The sequence below is a fragment of the Mercenaria mercenaria genome, chromosome 1 (assembly GCF_021730395.1).
Source record: "Mercenaria mercenaria strain notata chromosome 1, MADL_Memer_1, whole genome shotgun sequence".
Lineage (NCBI taxonomy): Eukaryota > Metazoa > Mollusca > Bivalvia > Venerida > Veneridae > Mercenaria > Mercenaria mercenaria.
Window position 1 is genome coordinate 85037117 of NC_069361.1, and position 22807 is coordinate 85059923.

General features: G+C 35.1%; 1 protein-coding gene across 3 annotated transcripts in view; it reads left to right on the forward strand.

The window, feature by feature from the left end:
- LOC123531846 (mucolipin-3-like) overlaps positions 1–18050 on the forward strand; it is a 79559-nt gene extending 61509 nt beyond the window's left edge. Inside the window, exons 13-19 of one of the 3 annotated variants that reach the window (XR_008372759.1) lie at positions 183–296; positions 785–907; positions 9618–9833; positions 10593–11125; positions 16258–16436; positions 17110–17200; positions 17680–18050. Coding sequence is in view for 1 of the 3 variants with exons in the window: in XM_053553028.1 (XP_053409003.1) it covers positions 183–296; positions 785–907; positions 9618–9833; positions 10593–10937 (798 nt within the window). In the remaining 2 variants the exon portion in view is untranslated. Of the gene's footprint in view, positions 1–182; positions 297–784; positions 908–9617; positions 9834–10592; positions 13025–16257; positions 16437–17109; positions 17201–17679 lie in introns of those variants that run through there. The other 2 variants (XR_008372760.1, XM_053553028.1) reach the window with 2 other exon arrangements.
- Positions 18051–22807: the final 4757 nt, after the last annotated feature.

Here is a 22807-nt window from a genome sequence, read left to right on the forward strand (position 1 = left end):
ACACGTTAAACTTTTTGTTTAATTCTAGTTCACATGTACATGTATTCACCTTTTTTTTAAGTAATAATCTACACCTATGATTAGTGATAAATATATTTCATCAGAATACATCTGTTGTTTATTAGAATTCAGAAAATGGAATTAAAAATTAATAGATTGTTTATCCAATATAACTGACATAGCACAGTGAATGGGTTCTGGAAATTCTGGACTCTTACACAGTTTGGCTAGGAGTTGGTTGTATTCTTGCGTGGCTCAGTCTTCTACGGTTCTTCAAATTCCACAATAAATTCCATGTAAGATTTGCTTTACCTTGTTTTATTCAAGTTGAATTAGCAACGTACATAATATTTACTTATATTTTAAACTCAGACACACCCTTGTGAAGAGGAGCATGCATATGTTCATCGCAGTGTGAAGGCTATTAAACCACATAAGGTTTCAAAATTATAACAAATTCAGAATTGTTTAACTTGATAATATAAAAATCATTAAATAGTACATGAATTTTACAAAACAAAAATATTATACGGTAGGAATACTTAACATAAAAGCAGTATGTTGTCCGTGCATTTATAACTAAACAGAGGGCACAAAAACACAAAGATCCAGTACTGACTGCTTTGCTCATAAAACTTAAAAAAAGAAGATTAAGTATATTTTATACAATGCTAAAGGCCAGAGAATCTCTCGAACACAGTCTCGAATAAATAAAAGTGGAATAGCTTTAATACTGCCAAATTTATAAAATTACAGATGTGTATATAGTTTTTTTCTATTTCAGTTATTATTTAGCACACTGTACAGAGCTTTCTGGGATGTGTTGGCATATCTCATATGCGTTGGTGTCTTATTCGTTGCTTTCTGGGTGTGTGGGTATGTTGTAATGGCTCCGTACCATGTTAAGGTTGGTTTGAAATTGCTCTGGACTATTATAATTATTATATATATATAAAAAATATTTTGCTATTGTAGGAAGAACTTATATTACCCAGTTAAAAAACATGTTTTCACCTGGCGTAACCGAACTAATGGGGTGTGTGTGTTTAAGGGGTCGGGGGGAGGGGGGAATTGGAATAGTGATTTTTATCACCCACCTGTGAATATGAGTAGGTTGTGCATAAAACATATGCAATTTTGTGTGATTATTTTTATAAACGTTTGGTCATTTTAAGGTGGAGTGCGACCTTTATTTTTTTTTAAAAATACATCTATGAAAAATTAACGATAGAAAATTGAGGATATTTCTGATTTATTCCCGTTTTCCGTTTGACTCTTATTTAAGCCACATTTGTTTGGTGCGCTGTCAAACTTGGCCACTAACGGCACTTTTGGGCATCATTTCTTGGCGTCATTTTCAATGTTTCTGTAAGGTTTTCAGCATATCCCTATTTCAGTTGGAAGCGGACAAGAATGAAATTTATATATTTTTAAAAGATTTAAAATTCCCTTTCCTGTGGTATAACTTTCGTGAATGATCTATGACGTACCTTAAGATTATGACGCATTAAAGCGTCAGACTTACACAAAATGTAACGTAGAGTTTAGCTGGAAAGTTGTCCGTTTCTTAAGTATAACATTTTTTGGGTCGAGGAATTTTTTGTAAATTTCAATAATAAAAGCGCAAGTATATTTACTTGCGTTTGATTAACAAAAAACTGTATGTCACCGAATTCGTTTTTTCAGTACGACCGATTTTGTTTCCCCACCCCGAGCTAAAATGCGACGTTATTTGGTGGTATTTTTAAAGTTACGCTAAAGTTTCGGACGATTTCGGAAAACTTGTACTATGTCGACATTTTATCGTAGCAATATACGTTCAACGAAAGCATATACTGAAATATAAAAAATATCACATATACAGTAAATCGAATTATAATAGAAAAATGAAGTAAACGCGATGTTACTTGGTGGTATTTTTAAAAATACGCTGATAGTTTTGGACGATTTCGGAAAATTTGCACTATGGAGCTTATTGTCGACATGATTTCGATAATTTATACGTTTAATGTTAGCATAGTATACTGAAATATAAGAAAATAACACATAGGCCTATAATTCGAATTATAATAGAAAAATGAAGTCCCGGCTAGTTTTGAGCTGTGAATTGTCGAGATTTTTTTCAATTATAATTATCTTAGTTAGCATTCGAGTTTAATGTGTGATTATGATTGAATTCTTATGCGTAAGAACGAAAAACTCAGGTTATTCTACGATAAGGTCGCCGACTTCAAATCACTTGCCAAATGGAAGTTTTATAACAGAATGGCATAATGTTCAAGGCTAATTTCTGTAGAACAAGCATCATTAATTTTGTATTACATAAGGCATTAACTTTTAAATACATTAAAACATCAACATATTTAATCAATGAACAGAATGGCCATGTTCCAAAAATTTTTCAAAATTGGACACCAAAACTTTGAAAAAGAACATTTAATTATAGCTTTAATTAATTTTTCTGGTGTCAAAGATCACAGAACACGACTGTATGAATTTTCACTGGAGTTAAAATATTTCAAACCAAAACCAGGAACTATTTTTATCGGAAGGCAAATTATCGTTGAAACACGGGCGGACCTTTTTGACTGTTCTGTTATAGGATGACGGAAGGATATCTTGACATTTATTTGATTTTCTGATACTTCTAGAAAGCAAATCAGTTATTTTTGTAGCAAGGTATCGTAAAATGTAAATATAGGAATTGAATGCTATTTTTTTTGCGCGTTCATATGGTTATGAACCACACTGGAAGGCCAAGTATCGCTTGTGTGATTCATGAATTTGCAGGAAGCCCAATGTACTTTATACCCGTATAAACGCACAGAAATTATTATTCAATTCTTAAAGGTGCAAAATAAATACAAATAAATAGACATAAATCTTAAAAAAAGACTACACATTTTGAAATATAGTACTAAACATTACGATAGCCGTGCAATATTCCCTTGAAATCAACACATGTACAAAGAAACAAATGATTGTTTCTGTATTTTCTTAGACTGACATGGGGGTCATTTTGTTCTACTTTCGTGTTTATCGCTTTTCCGTAATCGGTCGGATATTCTTCGGGATCACGTGATTTTAAAATTGTTTCAAACGAATATCCATTTAAGACGCGCAACAAAGTCTAAAATCTTATTAAATTAATGTAGCCATGTGTACATAAATAAGTGTATTTAGGTAAATTTCAATCATACTTTGTTTCTGCAGTGTAAGACAGTTACTCATTTATATTCTTAAAATTATACTGAAAAGAGATTAACTGAAAAAGTTTACAGACGAAGTTGTAAAAACACTTTTATTCGGGAAGGGCCTGAATTGTCCTTATGAAAACTTGTAGTATAGCTGTATATTACCTGTATTATAAGAATGATTTTCATTAAGTTTTTGTGAGTTACAAAATTGTTGAATTCCATGTGCTAAATTTGTAAAAATCACGTTATCGTTTGGGCATATGATATATTTTGCATCTATTTATAAATTATAGCCTCTTTCGGAGGATTCTTCCGAAAAAGTCCGAAGATGCTCGACGGGTTCTTAAGCAGTCTGAAAGCATACTTTCGGTTTGACATAGGCAACAGTTTTTGTTTATTTGTTAGTTATTCTTGAACATATTCATGACTATTTGGTCAGAACCGATGCAGTGGGCCATATATTCAGTAAATAGGAAGTCTCAGCTACAAACTCTGGTTTTCATATAATACTCGTTCGGGTTTTAGTAATGGACCTTTAAATAAAGTATACATGTGTTCATACGTGTTACAACAGAATATATGCAAAGTACCTTGCAGTAAATACTCTAGAATGCCTTTGAACTGATCAGACTGATGAGGGCAAACTTTGACTTATGCACAATTTGAAAACAGACAAAATGATGCAGCTATTTCAACAGATTCTTATTTCATTCTTCACCTAAATTTACGGTTAATTCTCTTTAAAATATTGCAGTAAGCATTATATTGATTTCTAGACCAAGTTATTGTTTGCCATCTGTTGCATGTTTTTGATATCGCAATCACCTTCCTTTCAAAACTTTAAAACAGTTTCAGTGAAATGAATCACTACGTTATTGGAAACCATCAAGTAAATATTTATACAGAGACAAAAGTCTTGTGACAGGTGTTAAGGCTGAAATATAGAATCTATATCACGAAACAATGATAAAGGAATTGTGCAGACGATATTAGTATTTAAATATTAACTGAGTATTTATTGCACAGATAGATAGATAGATAGATTAGATTAAATTAGATTAGATTAGATTAGATTAGATTAGATTATTAATTAGATTAGATTAGATAGATAGATAGATAGATAGATACAGAGACCGAGACCGAGACCGAGACCGAGACCGACCGACCGACCGACCGACAGACCGACAGTTTATTCAAACAAAAGGCAATATGCACATATGTATATCCTAGGTTTCTAAATTACTTTCTGGTACTTATAACATGTGTAAAACATGTTTAGTTCTGCTCATATCGGGGCTAGAGGGCTTGCACTTCCACTACCGTCAATCAAACCGAACCTGCAACATTTTCGTTTATGCCGTGTTGGGTGACCTGTGGTTTTCCACGTTTTTATTTAAAAGAAATCGAGGGATTACCGTATTTCAAACGTATTAAGGTGTAGGACGTATAATCATTTCGCGCGTTACATGCCATGAATATATTATCATTTTAGATTCCCTACAGTTTGTTAACTCAGCGCTAGGTTATAGTGATTAGTACAGCCAGCCTACCTAACCCTTTGACCTGTGACATTCCGTGCAAAGCAAAGTTGTAAAGTCGTATAAATACTATAGCCTACTTATTAACGGTTAATAATGTTACCCACTGATAGCCACACGAGAACTACATGCAGATATAGACTTGTCATAGTGCACTACTGCGGGAAATATAAAGTGGAAGTACTGGACTGGGAAATTCATGGCATGATTAATTTTGATTGATATATTTTTTTCTGAAGTAAATTTTGGGAGATGAGTGTAAGGACATAAGAAGAAGGCGGCAGGAATTGAAATTTGGTTTCTTTATACTAACCCCTTCCTCGACGGAGTGATGTAGGGTTTAGTAAGTGTTTTGCAGTATAATGACACGGAAATGATACGGTATGATTTCCATGTAGAAATTAATGAACTGATAGTTTATATGACTGAAATTGAGTGCTATACTATGGCAATGAGGATAACAAAGTCTAAATGATAACTTATTATCTGTTCTTTTTGCTGTCGTTGATTCTCTTTGATTATGGGATAGGTAACTTGTTTTTATTTAGGAAATAATGCTTTGGAATTCATAGTCTGTTGTTACAGACACGGTTGCTTATCCTTCCAAATTTTACTAGTGACGGACAGTTCCCATTAAGCAAATTGGTCTTATGGTCAATAGCAGCTGTAGTATATACGCATCTGAAATCCTGTATGTATTTGGAATTTTAAGTGTTTTCAGAATTAAATATGTATTTACAATAACAAGTGCAAGTGGAGCAAGAAAAATAAACAACAAAATTTATAAATTTTGATCGGAATTTTGATAAAAGAGCAACAGTAATCTGCCGACACAAACTTTATTAGTCAATGACCAAGACAACAACATGCTCATATGCTATGACATTGTCCCTACACCCATACCCTCTCCTGATCAGTTTTATATTGCTTCTATGGAGTGCGACGTTAACCCTAACCAAAAAAATTAGATATATTCTACGATAAATCTCACTTAGGAACTTCTTATTTCGATTCTAACACGATGCATGAGTCCATTATAACATATATTCACACCCAATACTAATAATGAAGATAATATAAAAATTTAATGATGCGCTTTTTTGACAGAAGTAATTTCATTAAAATCACGTATTAAAATTAAAAATTATAATTGAAGTAAAAACCAAAAGTTCGCAACTCAAAACTAGCCGGGACTTCTTTTTAGCTCACCTGAGCATGCTCAGGTGCGTTTTTGTGATCACTCAATGTCCGGCGTCTGTCGCCTGTCTGTCTGTCTGTCTGTCGCCTGTCTGTCAACATTTAGCTTGTGTATGCGATAGAGACTGTACTTTTCAACTGATCTTCATGAAATTTGGTCTGAATAATAACCTTGATGAAATCTAGGCAGAGATTTAAAATGGGTCATCTGGGGTTAAAAACTAGGTCACTAGGTCAAATCAAAGTAAAACCTTGTGTATGCGATAGAGGCTGTATTTCAACTGATCTTCATGAAATTTGTTCAGAATGATAACCTTAATGAAATCTAGCCGAATTCGAAAATGGGTCATCTGGGGTCAAAAACTAAGTCACTAGGTCAAATCAAAGAAAATCCTTGTGTATGCGATAGAGGCTGTATTTTTCAATTAATCTTCATGAATTTTGGACAGAATGATTGCATTGATGAAATCTAGTTCGAGTTCGAAAATGGGTCATCTGGGGTCAAAAACTAGGTCCCTAGGTCAAATCAAAGATAAACCTTGTGTATGCAATAGAGGCTGTATTTTTTAATTAATCTTCATGAATTTTGGTCAGAATGATTACATTGATGAAATTTAGGCCGAGTTTGAAAATGGGTCATCTTGGTTAAAAAACTAGGTCACTAGGTCAAATCAAAGGAAAACCTTGTGTATGCAATAGAGGCTGTATTTTTCAAGTAATCTTCCTGAAATTAAGTCAGAATTATAACCTAAATAAAATTTAGGCCGACTTTAAAAATAGGTCATCTGGGGTGAAAAAGTAGGTCACTAGGTCAAATCAAAGAAAAACATTGTGTTTGCAATAGAGGCTGTATTTTTTAATTGATCTTCCTGAAATTAAGTCAGAATTATTGCCTTAATGAAATCTAGATAGAATCTGAATATGGATTATCTGGGGTCAAAAAGTAGGTCACTAGGTAAAATCAAAGACAAACATTGAGTATGCGATGGTGGCTGTATTTTTCAACTGATCTTCATGAAATTTGGGCAGAATGATAGCCTGGATTAAATCTAGGTCAGATTCGAAAATCCGTTATCTGGGTTGAAAAACTAGGTCACTAGGTCAAATCAAGGAAAAACATCGTGTATGCAATAGGGGCTGCATTTTACAGTGGATTTTCATAAAATTTGGTCAGAATGGTTGCCTTGATTAAATCTAGGTCAATTACGAATATGGGTAGTCTGGGGTCAAAAACTAGGTCACTAGGTCAAATGAAAGAAAAAGCTTGTGTATGCGATAGAGGCTGTATTTTTCAATTTATCTTCATGAAATTTGGCCAGAATGATAGCCTTGATGAAATCTAGGTCAAGTTCGAATATGTTTTATCTGGGTCAAAAACTAGGTCACTAGGTCAAATAAAAGAAAATACTTGTTTATACTAAAGATTTTTGCTCCAATTTTAATGATCATGTTTAGACTGTTATGGTGTGTTTGTCAGGTGAGCGACCTAGAGCCGTCTTGGCCCTCTTGTTTCTATTATCATTCGATTTACTGTATATGTGTTATTTCTTATATTTATATTAATATGCTTTCATTGAACGTATATTTTTAGGATAGAATGTCGACAACATGTTTCATAGTACAAGTTTTCCGAAATCGTCCGAAACTTTAGCGTAATTTTAAAAATACCACCAAATAACGTCGCATTTTAGCTCGGGGTTGGGAAAACATAATCGGTCGTACTGAAAAAACGAATTCGGTGACATACAATTTTTAGTTAACCAAACGCAAGTAAATTTACTTGCGCATTTATGATTGAAATTTAAACAAAATTCCTCGACCCGAAAAAATGTTATACTCGAAAAACGGACAACTTTCCAGCTAAACTCTACGTTACATTTTGTGTAAGTCTGACGCTTTAATGCGTCATAATCTTAAGGTACGTCATAGATCATTCACGAAATTTATACCACAGGAAAGGGAATTTTAAAACTTTTAAAAGTATATAAATTTCATTCGTGTTCGCTTCCAATTAAAACAAGGATATGCTGAAAACCTTACAGAAACAATGAAAATGACGCCAAGAAATGACGCCCAAAAAGTGCCGTTAGTGGCCAAGTTTGACAGAGCACCAAAAAAATGTGACTTAAATAAGAGCCAAACGGAAAACGTGAATAAATCAGAAATATCCTCAATTTTCTTTCGTTAATTTTTCATAGATGTATTTAAAAAAAATTTAAAGGTCGCACTCCACCTTAATAATCAGGATAAAACGGTCATTTAAGAATAAATGACATTTGTACATATTTGTGTTAGTGATTGTTTTACCTTTGATATATGCAAATGAACCACTTCTGAATAAGCAATTACATATGTGGTAGATTGGATAAGCTGCGATCTCACTGTCACGGTTTGGTCTCTCGGTTTATCCCTGTTTAGTGATCCGGGATAAACCTTGTTCAGCCTTGTTGAACCGGCGTCAGCCTTGACGATTCCGTGAATGCCCGGAAAGATCCTTGATGAACCTTGTCGAACCGGCAAACGGCCCCGGTTGTTTTCAAATGTTTAATACAACCGGGAATCACCGGGAACGATGACCGAAACCGGCATATTCCGTGCAATATCGGCGCAATGCCGGCAATTTCCGGATATCCACCGTGTGTCTACCGTGTTCTTCCGTAGTAATCCGGGGTCACTGGCAATCACTTTATACACGGTAGAGCTGAGGGGAACTCCGGCCCCGGGACGGCATAGAGCTGGCGAAGTACGGTATGGCTCCGTCTTGTGTCGGTGGAGGTAGGGAAGGTTACGGTAAGCCCAGATTTATTTGCCGATTAATTCCTGGTTATAGCCGGAAAATGCCAGCAAACCTCAGGTTGAGTCCGGTAGAACCCCGTTTCACAACGTACTGTAAGGGTTTAACAAGGTGTGTGCCGGGTGATTCCGGCAACACGACGGTGACAGAAGGTTAGGTCACGGATCTACGACGGTAACAGACGGTGAAGTTGCGGTGACATAACGTAATATGATGATACAGTATATAAAAACACTGTGAAAATCCTAGTTTTATATGCTACCGAGTAAGTACCGGTAAGCGCCGGTGTGTCACCGGATCACAGCCGGGCTATGACGGCTACGACCCGGGTCACTCGGGATTACACCGGGATCAATTGGGTTCACGCTGGACAATCACCGTGGATATCTGGTGTCAGACCGGGATTAAACCGGGGTCAAAGTGTAGATTCTGCTTCATTATCGGGTGTTTACCGTGACACCGTCGGGAGATATTAGATCCCACTTACAGTTTTGCAAAAAATGTCACGGTTCACCCAGGTATACCGGCTAATGTTTACCGGGAGGAACCGGGGCCGTCACCGGGAATGTGAGATCAAGGCTGAAGAGAAACAACGGAAAAGTACTTTTCATGTCACCATAAATAGCAGCTAGGGCTCACTCAAAACTTAGTTTTATTGTCTACTTCTGAAATAGCAATTTAATCTTAACAACAAGCCCATGTTCGCGAAAATGCCGCGTATCGTATAAACTGGCATTTGTCTTGTTATTAAAAATTATTGCACTTGAGTAGAAAACTAACTGTTTTAAAATGAATTGTGTGCCTAAAGATAACAGGTATATTTTTACTTACTTATCTCAAGGTTAGGTTGGTTCTCATAACGTTATATATTTATTTTATTTTTCTTTCAAGTTCCAAACGCCAGCAGCTGCTGCTGAAACGTTGTTTGCTATTGTAAATGGTGATGAAATATATGCCACATTAGCTATTCTGGAGTCTGACAAGAGCGGAGGTAACTGGGTGTGGTGGTTCTCTAGGTTCTACTTTGGAGCATATGTTGCTATATTCACCATCGTGGTTATCAACCTGCTGATTGCACTTTACAATAGCGCTTATGATTCCATTAAGGTATTAACGGGACTTTAATATTTAGTGTTAAGTAAGAGAGTTATTTGTTCGATTTAAAGACACATCGGGAGCATCCGTGGTCGACTAGTTAAGGTCGCTGACTTCGAATCACTTGCCCCTTACCGATGTGGATTCAAGCCTCACTCGGGCGTTGAATTCTTCATGTGAAAAAGCCATCCACTGGCTTACTGACGTTCGGTGCCTGCCCATAATGAAATATGCACGGAGGGGCAACTGGTGTCTTCCTGCACCATCAAAGATGGAAAGTCGCCATATGCCTAACAATTGTGTCGGTGCAACGTAAAACCTAGAAAAACAAACAGACAGAAAGACACAACGACACAGTTCAGGTTGTTCGGCGACTTTCCAGGTGACACTTATGGTGCCTGTCTGGGACTTATTTCAGATGCACGCAAGCTTCTTTACAGAACTTACTACAATCCGCAAAACAGCTGGATAGCGAAGACTAAGATAAACGTTCTTACTGAAACAAATATATTAAAAAATAGAACGTTATAAACTTTGTTCTCTAAAATGCACGTTTTAGTGCTGACACAAAACCTTATTACTTTCCTTAGGAACTTCGGAAACTTGTCTCAATGCAAAGTATATCATTGTTTACGTGGAGGTTTAGATTACTTCATAATTTAGTTGTAACTCAAAAACTGACACGAATACACAAATACATAGTTGATTAAGACTGAAAACTAAACTGCAAACATAAGAGATACTGTAAAAAAGTACTTATACATATTTCAGTCGTACTACAAGGACAAACCAAATGAAAGAGAATTAGGTCCAATGGAAAAGGCTTTACGTCGTTTTCTGGAGCAAAAAACAGAGGGAACCAATTTGCGATCTTCCATTTGTGATTTGATGAGTGAAGGAAGATCACTCTCCAAAGAAGAATCATCACTAAGAATGGAACTTGAAAAAATTGTTCAAGTTTCAAAAAGCAAGAATGACGTGGTTCTCCTGAAGCCGAGGACATTAAAAGCGTTTATGGAAGACGAAGATGGCAAAACTAAAGAGATAAAATGCTGCTGTATGACTTGCTCCTTCACTTTGTTCTCTGGACATGATCAAGCATCTTCTGGACAATAACAGTACTGTAGAAGCTGACAATCGTGAGGTGATAAAACTATTAAAAGAAGGTACCATACGGTGTCAGACTGTTTAAATGTTATGACAACTTCGAGAATACCCAGGATAGATTAAAGTACAAGGCTAAAATGATTTGCCTTATGATGTGCAATCAAGGTTGTAAAAGTAGAAACCCATTGACTACGAAGGTATATAACATAATTGAATATGAGCTCAACCAATGGCTGGTGTGCTGTTTACTTGTATAGTTAATAAAATATTACTTCACTTTTTTCAAGAAAGCATTTGAAATTTGTCATAGAATCAAATCATTTTCCTCAGATATTCATATTTGGTAAACTCTGCCAAATTACGTACATATTGAATACTAGTAAAGCCTCGAAGGTAGGGTTAATATATACAAGAACAAAAGAAAAAAACATTTTGGTACTTTATTTTATGCTCTTCAGTGGAATACTGAAATTTATCAGTAAAATAAATTTGATATTTTCACTGTTTCAGACAGTGAAAATATCATTTTTATTTTTCACTGGTACGGAACTACACTTGAATGCGAAAGAATATGAATTATATAGATAATAGGTAATTCCTTGCAAAATATACTTCAGTAAAGATATAGATGTATAGAAATACTAACAGGAACATAAATATATACATTCTATCATAATAAAATATAAAAGAAATCAGGAAACGTAATAGAACTATTTACAATTCTTCTTCAAAGATACCCTGACGTCACGACATAATGACGTCATGATGCGATGCACGTGACGTTGCGCGTACAAACTGGATATAATTTTGTTAAAGCCATTTAAAATACTTAAAATAAATAGAAAATGTGTTTGTTTCAGTGTAAGATCGAAATATATTTCACTCGTGAACACCATAATTTACATTTTCACTCGTGGCTGCGCGACTCGTGAAAATATTGCATTATAGTGTTCACTCGGTGAAATATATTTCGATCTTACACTAAAACAAACAAATATTCTCTATTTATTCAATATTTGCATGAGAATGTTTACACATGCATAAACGCCAAAACAAACATTGATTTATTTCTTATAATTCCAAGTAAACATGTTTCCAAACCGATCTTTAATGACTTTGCTCTCCGCACCAAATTATTTCAAAAACAACCTTTCGTCAAATTGTAAATCGAAACCATGATTATCGTATAAGAAATGATTTACTTAAGAAAGTAAGTGCTCAACCTTATATGTTCCATTCAGAAATATGAAAGTTATTGCCGCATTTCTAAAACTACTGCCATCTGTTTTGGAAATGATGTAACGCTGAAATACGCGCATGTGTCCCGGATAAACCAGCCAAACTGTTTGAATTGATGAATATAAGATTTACAAATTTTTATTTACTTATAAAGTGGTTATTAGTATATGTTCACTACTGCCGTGACATTTTAAATGAGTGATCACAATTGGAATTTCTGAAGGACCTAATTAAAGCAAATTTAAATTCTATTATAAAAATTTGAGACCATTGTACTTTTCAATATGTAAAGTGGATCTGATGAAAACTCTTAAAGTTTAAGTCCGCGTGCATTGCACTTTTATGAATATCATACAGTTAGCTTAAATGTATGTATTTTTGGCAGAAACTGTTTATACGTAATTGTTTGGTGCTTTCATTGCTTTAATAAGAAGTAATAACAATGTACCAAAAAATAAGTTTGCAGATTAAAAGATACACATTCTGTATGTAACTGATGTATATCATATCACATTTCTTTTATTTATATATGCTTCAGCAAATATTATTGCATTTTTTATAATATTATGTTACGTGTTATGTTCATACAATTCTGTTTTTAGATATTGATGGAAAATATTTTGTACATGTAAAGTATTCTCATTTTCTTTCTTATATTTAATTATTAAAAAACCAGCAGCTGTCTGTCCAACTTCGATAGGTAGCTTTAACTTTTGCTGTGTTATTAATCAATTGATTATTCACATTTATCAACTGGTCTTATAATTCATCATATTATAATATAATATAATAATACATTTTAACAATTATAGACACGATATCAAATGTAACCACTTTAGAATAAATATAATACAGAATTGTTTTTGTTGAGCAACCATCTGCTGATAATTTCACATTTCGATGTAAATGAACAATGATATATTACACTGCAATGCCATTTAAAGCAACATATGATCCCAAGTAAAATAATACACTAGCTCTTAACGAGAAAACAATGGACTTGAATAAACAGTGTAGAATTTAGAGGTAAAGTCGTCTTCCATTTTGCATTACGAAAACCACAGATACTTGGGGGTCAGGCACCACCACTCTGTGGTTAGTATATTTGAACGAATTGAAAGTGGCAGTCATAATAAAATTTATAAGAAGACCTCCTGAAAGCATAGAATGCAATCAAGCAAAACAACAGCAGACTGAACTTGTTCATGGTAAGTAATAAAAAGGAATCATTGGGTTTAAGCAGACTTCTAATACACAGATTTTGAATACACTCCATGATCCAAAAAATGATAAAAATATGACAACATATAATCTAAGTAAGGGAGGCTTTTACGGCCGCAACACCGCACTGGAAGGCTGGATGTAATAAAATCTACAAGAATTTTGAAAACATAAAATGTAACCAAGCAAATAACATTATTTGATTAATTATCTTCAAGGTAAGTAATGGCAAGTGCAATACTCTCTCAAACCCAATAGATCCGGCTTAAGAGGAATTCTATAACATAGGGATTTCATAGACTCCATGAACACAAAGGAACAGGTAATATCACAACACTGAATCAAAGTTCGGGGATACTTTACGGTCCATGCTACACGACTTCCCAAAATTGCTGTTGTGATAGTTAATAAAATAGATAGGAAGATTCTGTGGTGGCACACAAACAAAAAAAATAATAGCAGACTCGGTTTGACTGAATCTGTTCATGGAAAGTAATGAATATGCAACACCCCTCAGGACACCTAGTGTATAAAACGGGGTTTTTGTTATATTTTTATCATGTTTTAAATGCTCTTTTTACCATCAGTGCTGTTTTCAATATGAAATGATCATGTGTGAGATTTACATTTCGAACTCTGTCTCGAGAAATAATACCCGGTCTGTATCGCGCATGCCCCTGGTACCAATATTGAGTATATCTTCATTATGCAACATTTTTGCTCGCCTTGTTACATATATTTAAAAAGACAAGGATAAATATCGAACAGGGGAAGCCATATTCCAAACATGCAGCCTCCATAAACGTTAACCCAGCACACGGACATACACACGACCAACACACACATACTCACATAAAGCAAACACTAGGACAAAGGACAAAAGCCTGACTAATATTACATTATCCTAATGATGTCATTTTTGACAAATTGATGTCAGAAGTTTGAAAATCGAATTGCTTTATCCGTACAATGTATTCATATTTATGGAATAAATAACATTTAGTATTACGATTTCAAATACGCTGCAATATTACAAGAAGAATTCATTATGGTCAACTGGCCAAAAAACATTTTAAGTCGTAACCAAGAAAGTAGGTAATGTCTGTGCAACATGTCATTTAAATTGTATGACGATATTTAATAACTACTATACGAGGGGTGATCCAGAATCCTCCGGACTGGGTCTGCAACTTTCTTTTAAGAAATACAACATTCGTAGAATTTATATATTTAGTTGTTCATTTTTATTGCACAGTTCCTGAAAATTTTATGACAATAGTACATGAAACATTAAAATCATTTTTATAAACACAAAGCAAGTATCAGGTAAGTGGGGAACATTGCATAACAGTAAATGACGGCGGCAACGTCGCATAAGACCGCCGAAGTGTATCAACAATTTAACAAGTAATCGCCACTTGTCATGTCTAGCATTCCAATGATTGGTCGAATATGTCAGAATAAGAAGTTTACACTAAACCAGAGACTACACCGTACATAGCGCGGGACAGTTTCAGACAGGAATCAAACCTATAACCCTTCACAGCTGACTTGACAACGGGAAACACCCAGAAATCTATTGGGAAAAGGTCCGGTAAATTTTTATAAGCCGGGTGCTCAATGAGCTAAAATCTGGGAAGTTCTATCTCTAGCAAAGTAACCTGTGCAATATGCGAAGGCGCGTTGTCCTGATGGAAATTATCTTCAAGATTGAATCCGGGTCTCTTCAGTACCGCTCCTGTGAGGTCTCTTCACAGAACCTATAACACAATGTATTAATTCCGCTTAAGCCGGTGCTATGGGGCGTGAGAGGTGTTGCACATTTCATTATCTCTCATGAACAGATTCATTCAAACCGAGTCTGCTATTATTCTGCTTGTTTGCATTCTATGCGTCCAAAGGATCTTTCTATAGATTTTATTGATAATAAGTAACTCAAACTTACTTTTCCGTAGTACGCAAGGTTGACAGTCTGTCAAACTGGAACCGCATGCTTTCATAATATCGCAAGTATTCTTTTATACAGATAACAAAGATACTAGAATTTTTACGAAGATACTAAGCATTCTGTTAAGTTTTCTGTTACACTGCTACTAAGTGTCCTGTTTTGTAGCCTGTAACACAGATATTAAGTATTCTGTTATGTTTTAGTACATGTATTCTGTTACACACAGGTATTTGGTAATATTTAAGTACTTTTTTACACAGACGTTAGTATTCAGTTACAATTTTACGTTTTTTTCGCCTGAAACCGTTAAAATTCGCAAAACTTTTGCCCTGAACACACAGCCAAAGCGGAATTTGGTCAACATCCGATGCAGTGACGAAACAAGTTTATTTCTGTGGAAATAAATGTCTTAAGAGTAGCAATATATCTGATATAGCAGCCGATAATTGAAGTTTTCCATGATATTATCATTTGGGCCTTTCAATCTTTCGAGAAAACTGACAACATTAGAGGCCAAAATATTTCAACAGCGTTGGAAATATCGCTACTCCTGATTTTTGATTAGGGTTTCCTACCATTCCCAACCTGATGTTAACAAAAATGCCGGAAAGCAAGTAAACAGGATGCCGGGATATTGGGGTACGCAATGAACACCGCGGTTAATTGATATACATAGTAATAACATATTTTTTCATTAATACTGAACTTGTAGAAATCAAGTGAAATAAAAGGTGGATTTTGTGGAGAAAAAAGAGATGTATTGTCTACATCAGGATCTGTTTCTCATAGTCGTGTTTATCACATTTTTGTCTGATATGCTATAAATGAATTAAGAAAGGCGTACCACTGAGGCTGGGTATGTGCATTAAATAGCAAGCATTAAAGCATTTTTTTTTAATTTTGAACCCTTTTTCTTCTCAGGGAACAGAATACAGAACCTTAGAACCAAACAGTGTAATGTGACCAAAATGACCAGGCCTTTCCGACCGATTGGATTTGCGTCCCCCCGGATGCACGTTTCGTGTACGAGTTTGGCGCTGCTCAGATTCCTTAAGAGCATATTACAACATTATATTTTGATGGCAAATTTGAAGATGGAGGTAAAATATTTCTTAGTATTTTTGCTTATCAAAGGACATTTCGGCAAAGATTCCAATATCTTGCTCACTCACAGACAGCTTTTAGATAATCATGTTTTTCTTTCTGTCGATATTTGCTCTGCAATATAAAAAGTAAGACACCCCGGAATGAATACCGGAAATCACGCCCGCTGCATTGTGTAATAAACATTACGAAAATATCAGTTCGAACTGCGAAATGTCATTTACTTTATAAGGTAACTGTTTGGGAATAATTTTTTCAGTCATATTCTTAAACGACGGTGTCTTCTTGTAGCAGTGGGCAAAATGCTCAACCTTATAGTGCTGCCTTACTGGGATATATATCACGCCGTAGACACGTGACATGATACTCCACAGAAGCACCGGGCTGACCAGTCCTAGCGCTATGCTTTTAATGCTGGGAGCCAAGCGAGGAAGCCACTAGTACCTTTTTTTCGTCTTTGGTATGACGCTGCCAGGGATCGAACCCACAACCTCCCGCTCTCGAAGCGGACGCTCTACCACCAGCCAACTGAGGCTGTCTGGTGACGATGATGAGCATGACAATTCCTATCATACTATATAATAATGAAAATAGTAATACTACTACTACTGCTAATAATTTTATTATAATTACTGTTGTTGTTATACATTTACTACCATTTTTTTTCAGCAGAATATTATGTTCAAGTGACTACTCCGGACTGTGTTCCAGTCAATTTTGATGTTCGCAGTAACACGACAGAAGAACATTTTCATGAAACGTAAAGTTTTCTTGCTTTATACAAATGAAATTAAAAAGTAATAAATTTAGTAGTTATATTTGAAAATGAATAAAAAGAACGTACACACAGTTTAATGCATAAACTTTCGCGTTTTACTATATATTATGTAATTGCCTATTTTTCTAGTTGCATAACATGATAACTAAAGCGTGTTGGATTGGCGTCTTAAACACCTTTAGCCTAGTAATCCAGAAATAAACTGGTCCATCATTCAATTTGGGCAATACCATTTATTATTCGAAGGGGTGTTCACTGAAAATTTACTTTTGAATAGCGAACGTCTGTGCAGGCACTGGTGGTAAAGGCAGAATTATTTGCCGCAGCAGGCTAAAGGTTTCAAGAACATATTAAAACATGATTCTGTTTAGTGTATGATATGAAATTTTCCTTTAGTTTTCTGATTTATTATTGTACATATGTCATGCCATGGACTTCATTATGATTTTTTTTTCTTTCAGATAATATGACGTTAAACTTGGTCTCACTGATCCGACAGTTTTTATTCCTCCACAAGAATGCAACAAGCAACATGAATAGAACTGAAGAATTACTATTAAAAGAATACAACTGATAGCAAAATTATTTTTGTGTCTTTTAGCATTTTGTATTTCAGTGCTTAAAGTGGTCTACTGTGAGGGTCACGTGCCTTTTGTCTGTCGTTAATAATTTTACTGTCCATTAGTAATTAACCTTTGTCAGAATGTTTGCTTCGATGAAATTTCTGATGACTTTTAAACTAGCAGTCATTTAATGTATTTTTACCACCAGTTTCTTTCAAAGCCGGATCTACAGAACATGCGAGGTGCTGTACTTTTCTTTACCTCCTAATGAGAGTCTAAATAAAAAGTCTGCTATTATTTTGCTTAGTAACTTTCTATACTACAAACATTATATTTGTGAACTATTTAAGTGTGGTGAGGCGCCTGTAAACTGTTGCCATATAGTTGGACCTAGTGATGTTATAATTCCTATTGTATTTTAATCATTGAATTTAATATATTTTCAAAAAAGAAAGAAACACAGAGTTCCGGTTAAGCCAGTTCATGGCTGGTTTGGGTGGGTGGGTGGGTGTGGATGGGGGCGGGGGGGGGGGGCGTTTAAGAGATGTAGCATTTTTCATTTTCACTCTTGAACAGACTCATCAAACCAGTTACTTTATTAATTTACTTGATTGCGTGCATTGAATTCAAATGACTTTCTAAAATTATTGATTAGACTATTTTACATTATTAATTAAGCGCCTTTTGGCGACCGTGAAAGACATGGGTGGACTAATTGTTGACGATATTTCCGGTACTTTGGGATAATTGATTCCATTTGTGGTAAAGTTTGTCAAGTGGTAACACTGTCTGACTACGAATTCAGGGGTCGTGAGTTCGAGCCCCGTCTCCTCCAACTAAAATTACTATCATTGGAATAAGTGTCCCGTGATCCGGAAAATAATCAATAATTAAAGTGTTAGTTCAACTAGAAATTCCTGGTCCCAGTTTCACGAAAAAACAAACTTGAGTAATTGCTTAGCTAAGTCTGTTATTTCAAATATTTATTTTTACACTTTCTGGGTCTTCAATGCTGACGTTTTCATCTATATCAAAACTGTATATGACTATTTCATAGATCACAACACTACAATTCTGAATTTTACAGAAAACGAAGTATAGAAACAAGCAAATTCGATGAATTGGTATCCCCCGCCGAAAGGGTTTGTGGTGAGGAATGGCAAAAAAATATATCCGGCAAAAAGTTAAGGATGTTAATAAGAATCAAATAATTTCATTAGTCAAAATCAATTTAAACAGAAAACAAATGTTAATTAAAGAGTACATAATAAATGTATGATACTTTGATCCTGACTAAAGAATTTATTTTGAATGGGATATATTTACTGTAATAAGCTTAGCTTTTAAAATTAAATGCAGTTAACTGAAATGTGAGCTTGAAGTTTAACTGGAACGAAATATTGTCTTTGAGTGGTTTGGCACCAGGTGTTGCTGTTTAACATGTACATTTGAACTTAAAAGAATAGATGTCCTTAAGAGAACACAGGTAAGATATCTTGAACATGGCTGAGGGCAAGGTTTGTGCAGTCACAACTTAACATGTTGAAGGTTTGAACATTGTAAAAAAAATGAAAAAGGAATGGAAATAGATATATGTATATATTTATTTTTTTAGAGGGTTGGGGAGCGGGAAAATGGGAGAGGAAACAAACTTTCACATGTTGATTATAAATATTGATGGAAAATTAAAAATGGAAAAAAAGAGTAAAAGGGTGAAGGTGAGTGGTGGGGGGGGGGGGGGGGGGGGGACAGAGGATGCATGATCAGTGATGGGCATGACTGTGTGGAGTGAGGTGGGGGGATGGTACAACTTGCATGTTGATAAATACTCATGGAAGGTTTGAAAAAAATCTAAAAAAAAAAAAAAATGTTTTGTTGGGGGGGGGGGGGGGGGGGGGTGTGTGACCAAGGCAAGTGGGTGAACAGGTGTAGGTGCGCAACTTCACATGTTTATAATAAATGCTCACAGAAAAGAATGAAAGAAATTTAATGAAATTCTGCCAAATGATCAGTTTGTTATGTACAAATATGTGGATTTTTAGACAATTAAAGGGCAATAACTCTGAAGTTACAAAAGAAATCCGTACGAAATTGTGTGTGCACAACCACATTATAGAGCTCTAAATTCTGGTAAAGTTTCATAGTTCAAGGTCAAATATATAAATATATCAAAAGTTATGATGCAGAAATTGCCATATCTATAGTAACCTATATAGTTAACACTAGAAACTTCTAAGGGCCATAACTCTGGTGCTACTTGGGCAATCTGTCTGAAACTTGATGGGCCCCATAACCTCATAGTGGTGAACATGTATATGAAGTTTGTTTGAGAAAAAATCTAAAGTAAGGATTTTTTATTTTTTTGTGAGGGGGTGATTGGTTGGGGGGGGGGGTGGGGAGGGGGAGGGGTGTGATCAACGTAAGGGGGTGACCAGGTGTGGGTACACAACTTCACATGTTTACAATAAATGTTCATGGAAAAGAATGAAAGAAATTTAATGAAATTCTACCAAATGGTAAGTTTGTTATGTACAAATATGTGGATTTTTATACAATTAAAGGGCAATAACTCTTAATTTACAAATAAATCCGAACGAAATTGTGTGTACACAACCACATTATGGTGATCTAAATTCTGTTTAAGTTTCATAGTTCTAGGTCAAATATATCAAAAGTTATGATGCAGAAATTGCCATATTTATAGTACCCTATATAGTTAACAATAGAAACTTCTAAGGGCCATAACCCTGGTGTTACTTGGGCAATCTGACTGAAACTTGACGGGACGCAAGAACTCATGGTGGTGAACATGTATATGAAGTATTAAATAAATATTCCCAACCATTTCCTAGATATGGCTCCGGACGGACGGACGGACGGAAAGTCGGACGGAATGACGGACAACGCCAAAACTATATCCCTCCGACTTTCGTCGGGGGATAATAAGAAATAGTCTGAAGCAAATACATAAGTTCGTTATATCATGCTTAAATAGAAATATCATATTTGCGTGACTGAAATAAGTACTGCAGACAAATACTATTAACCACAGTATAATTTAACTATAAATACATTGTTATATAAAAAAAAACATTAAAAAACAATAATTTTAGCAAAAGCAAAATTTTAAAATAACTGACTTATCTAAGTAATTACTGAAGTTTTTTTGTGAAATTGGGGCTGATAAATTAGCGGTAGTGATTTCTCAAGAAAAGCGGCGTATTCTCTAATTTGAGGAGTTCTCTGAAACAAATAGTGTTTTGCTGGTCACAGGTGGCAGACTGGACAAGTTGATACTTTGAGTGTCTTACACTGGGTTGAGAAAGATACAAGGCCATGTTACGCTAACAGAGCCATAATTTAATAGTTCCAAACAAATTATATCTTAAATTACAATTTAATTTCATATTAAAGGTAAATATACTTTCATTAAAAATACACTACATATAGCCATGTTGCTCCTCAAAATGGTAGCAACGCATTTTGGTAATCACTACCAAAATTCGGCCGAGTTTTGGTAGTCACTACATAATGTGTTACACTCAACGCAGTTTGATAGTTTACAAAAATGTAGTACCAAATGCGTTGGATATATACACATCCAACGCAAAACGGTATCAATAATAATCTCATGATTTTACAAAAAGAATCTTTTGTGAAGAATGGACAATATCATTTCAAAGAAAGTCGTGATGGAACTTAGTCGCTCATGCGACCTTGACCTTTTGACCTTGAAAATATAACGGCCATAGATTCAGTCAGGCAGGACCATTGGAAAACACGTGAGAGAGGGCAATGCAACTCTAACTTTGACATACATTGAAAGATATAGAAGGAACTTGACACAACTGTCCACCACAATTATTTGATGCGTCGTTCGTATGACCCTCGGACAGGTTTCACAAACGCCCATAAGTAAATATTTATCTAAGACCCCTAAAACACGCACAGAATTCACCATTATGTTTATGTGGGATGTTTTAGAAAATATTTAGGTGGAGGACCCAAGTGCCATCCTCATATTTATACTTCGTTTTACAGAAAACAACATTTTCGTGCTTTTTTAAATCTCGGTGGACTATCCCTCCGACAACATTAACATATTAAAACAACAAAACAATAACATTGCATAGGAAGCGTCATTTGAAGTCCCTTTCGAACGCTCAGAATTTTACATTTTGTTGTTTTTATACGAGGGGAACTCCGAAACCTCTTCCCCACCATTTTTATAGGAGGCATTCCCTCCTTTTATCTCTCTCTTTTGTGCGTAATGTAAAAATGAGCAAAGCCCATGATGTAGAAAAAAGTACCAAAAAACGTTTTATTCCATGATACTTAACACATCATTAATATCCTTGCAACGCATTTTGTCGCTACCAAAACTCGGCCGAAGTTTGGTAGTGACTACCAAAGTGCGTTGCTACCATTTGGAGGTGTAACATAGCTAGAATATCACCATTTACTGATTCTACTAATAGAAAATACAAAAATGTCCAAATATCCTTCAGGCTTCCACACTCCACGCAGTGGCTTCAAGCTCAGATCTGTTTAAGAAATATTATATCTCATCCAGTGATTTGTCGTTGAATAAATCATTGTTTGAAGTTCAGATGCGAAGGAATTATATCACGAGGGCGCATAAAATAATAATACGCATATGAACGACAAAAAATGATTTATTCAAGAGCAAATCACTAAATGAGATATATTATTTCGATTCTAACACGTTACCAAGGATTTTAAGTACGTCCTTGACGACATTCATTAAATATTTGCCCGTTTTCAATCGGTTTCTTTTTCAGCGCGCCGCTATACCGTTTGACGCCATGACGTAATAATTGCGATGTCAGAACAGTGATTTGTTGTATAATAATTCACTGTTTTCTGCCTCCTTTGTTTAATAGGAAAATGAATCGGGTCGTGTTAGAATTTAATATAATATCGCTTGGCGAAAAACGTTACACATTCAATATTTCTGTTAAAGTGTGCCTTTTCATAACATTCTTACGGTGAGTATCAATCAAAA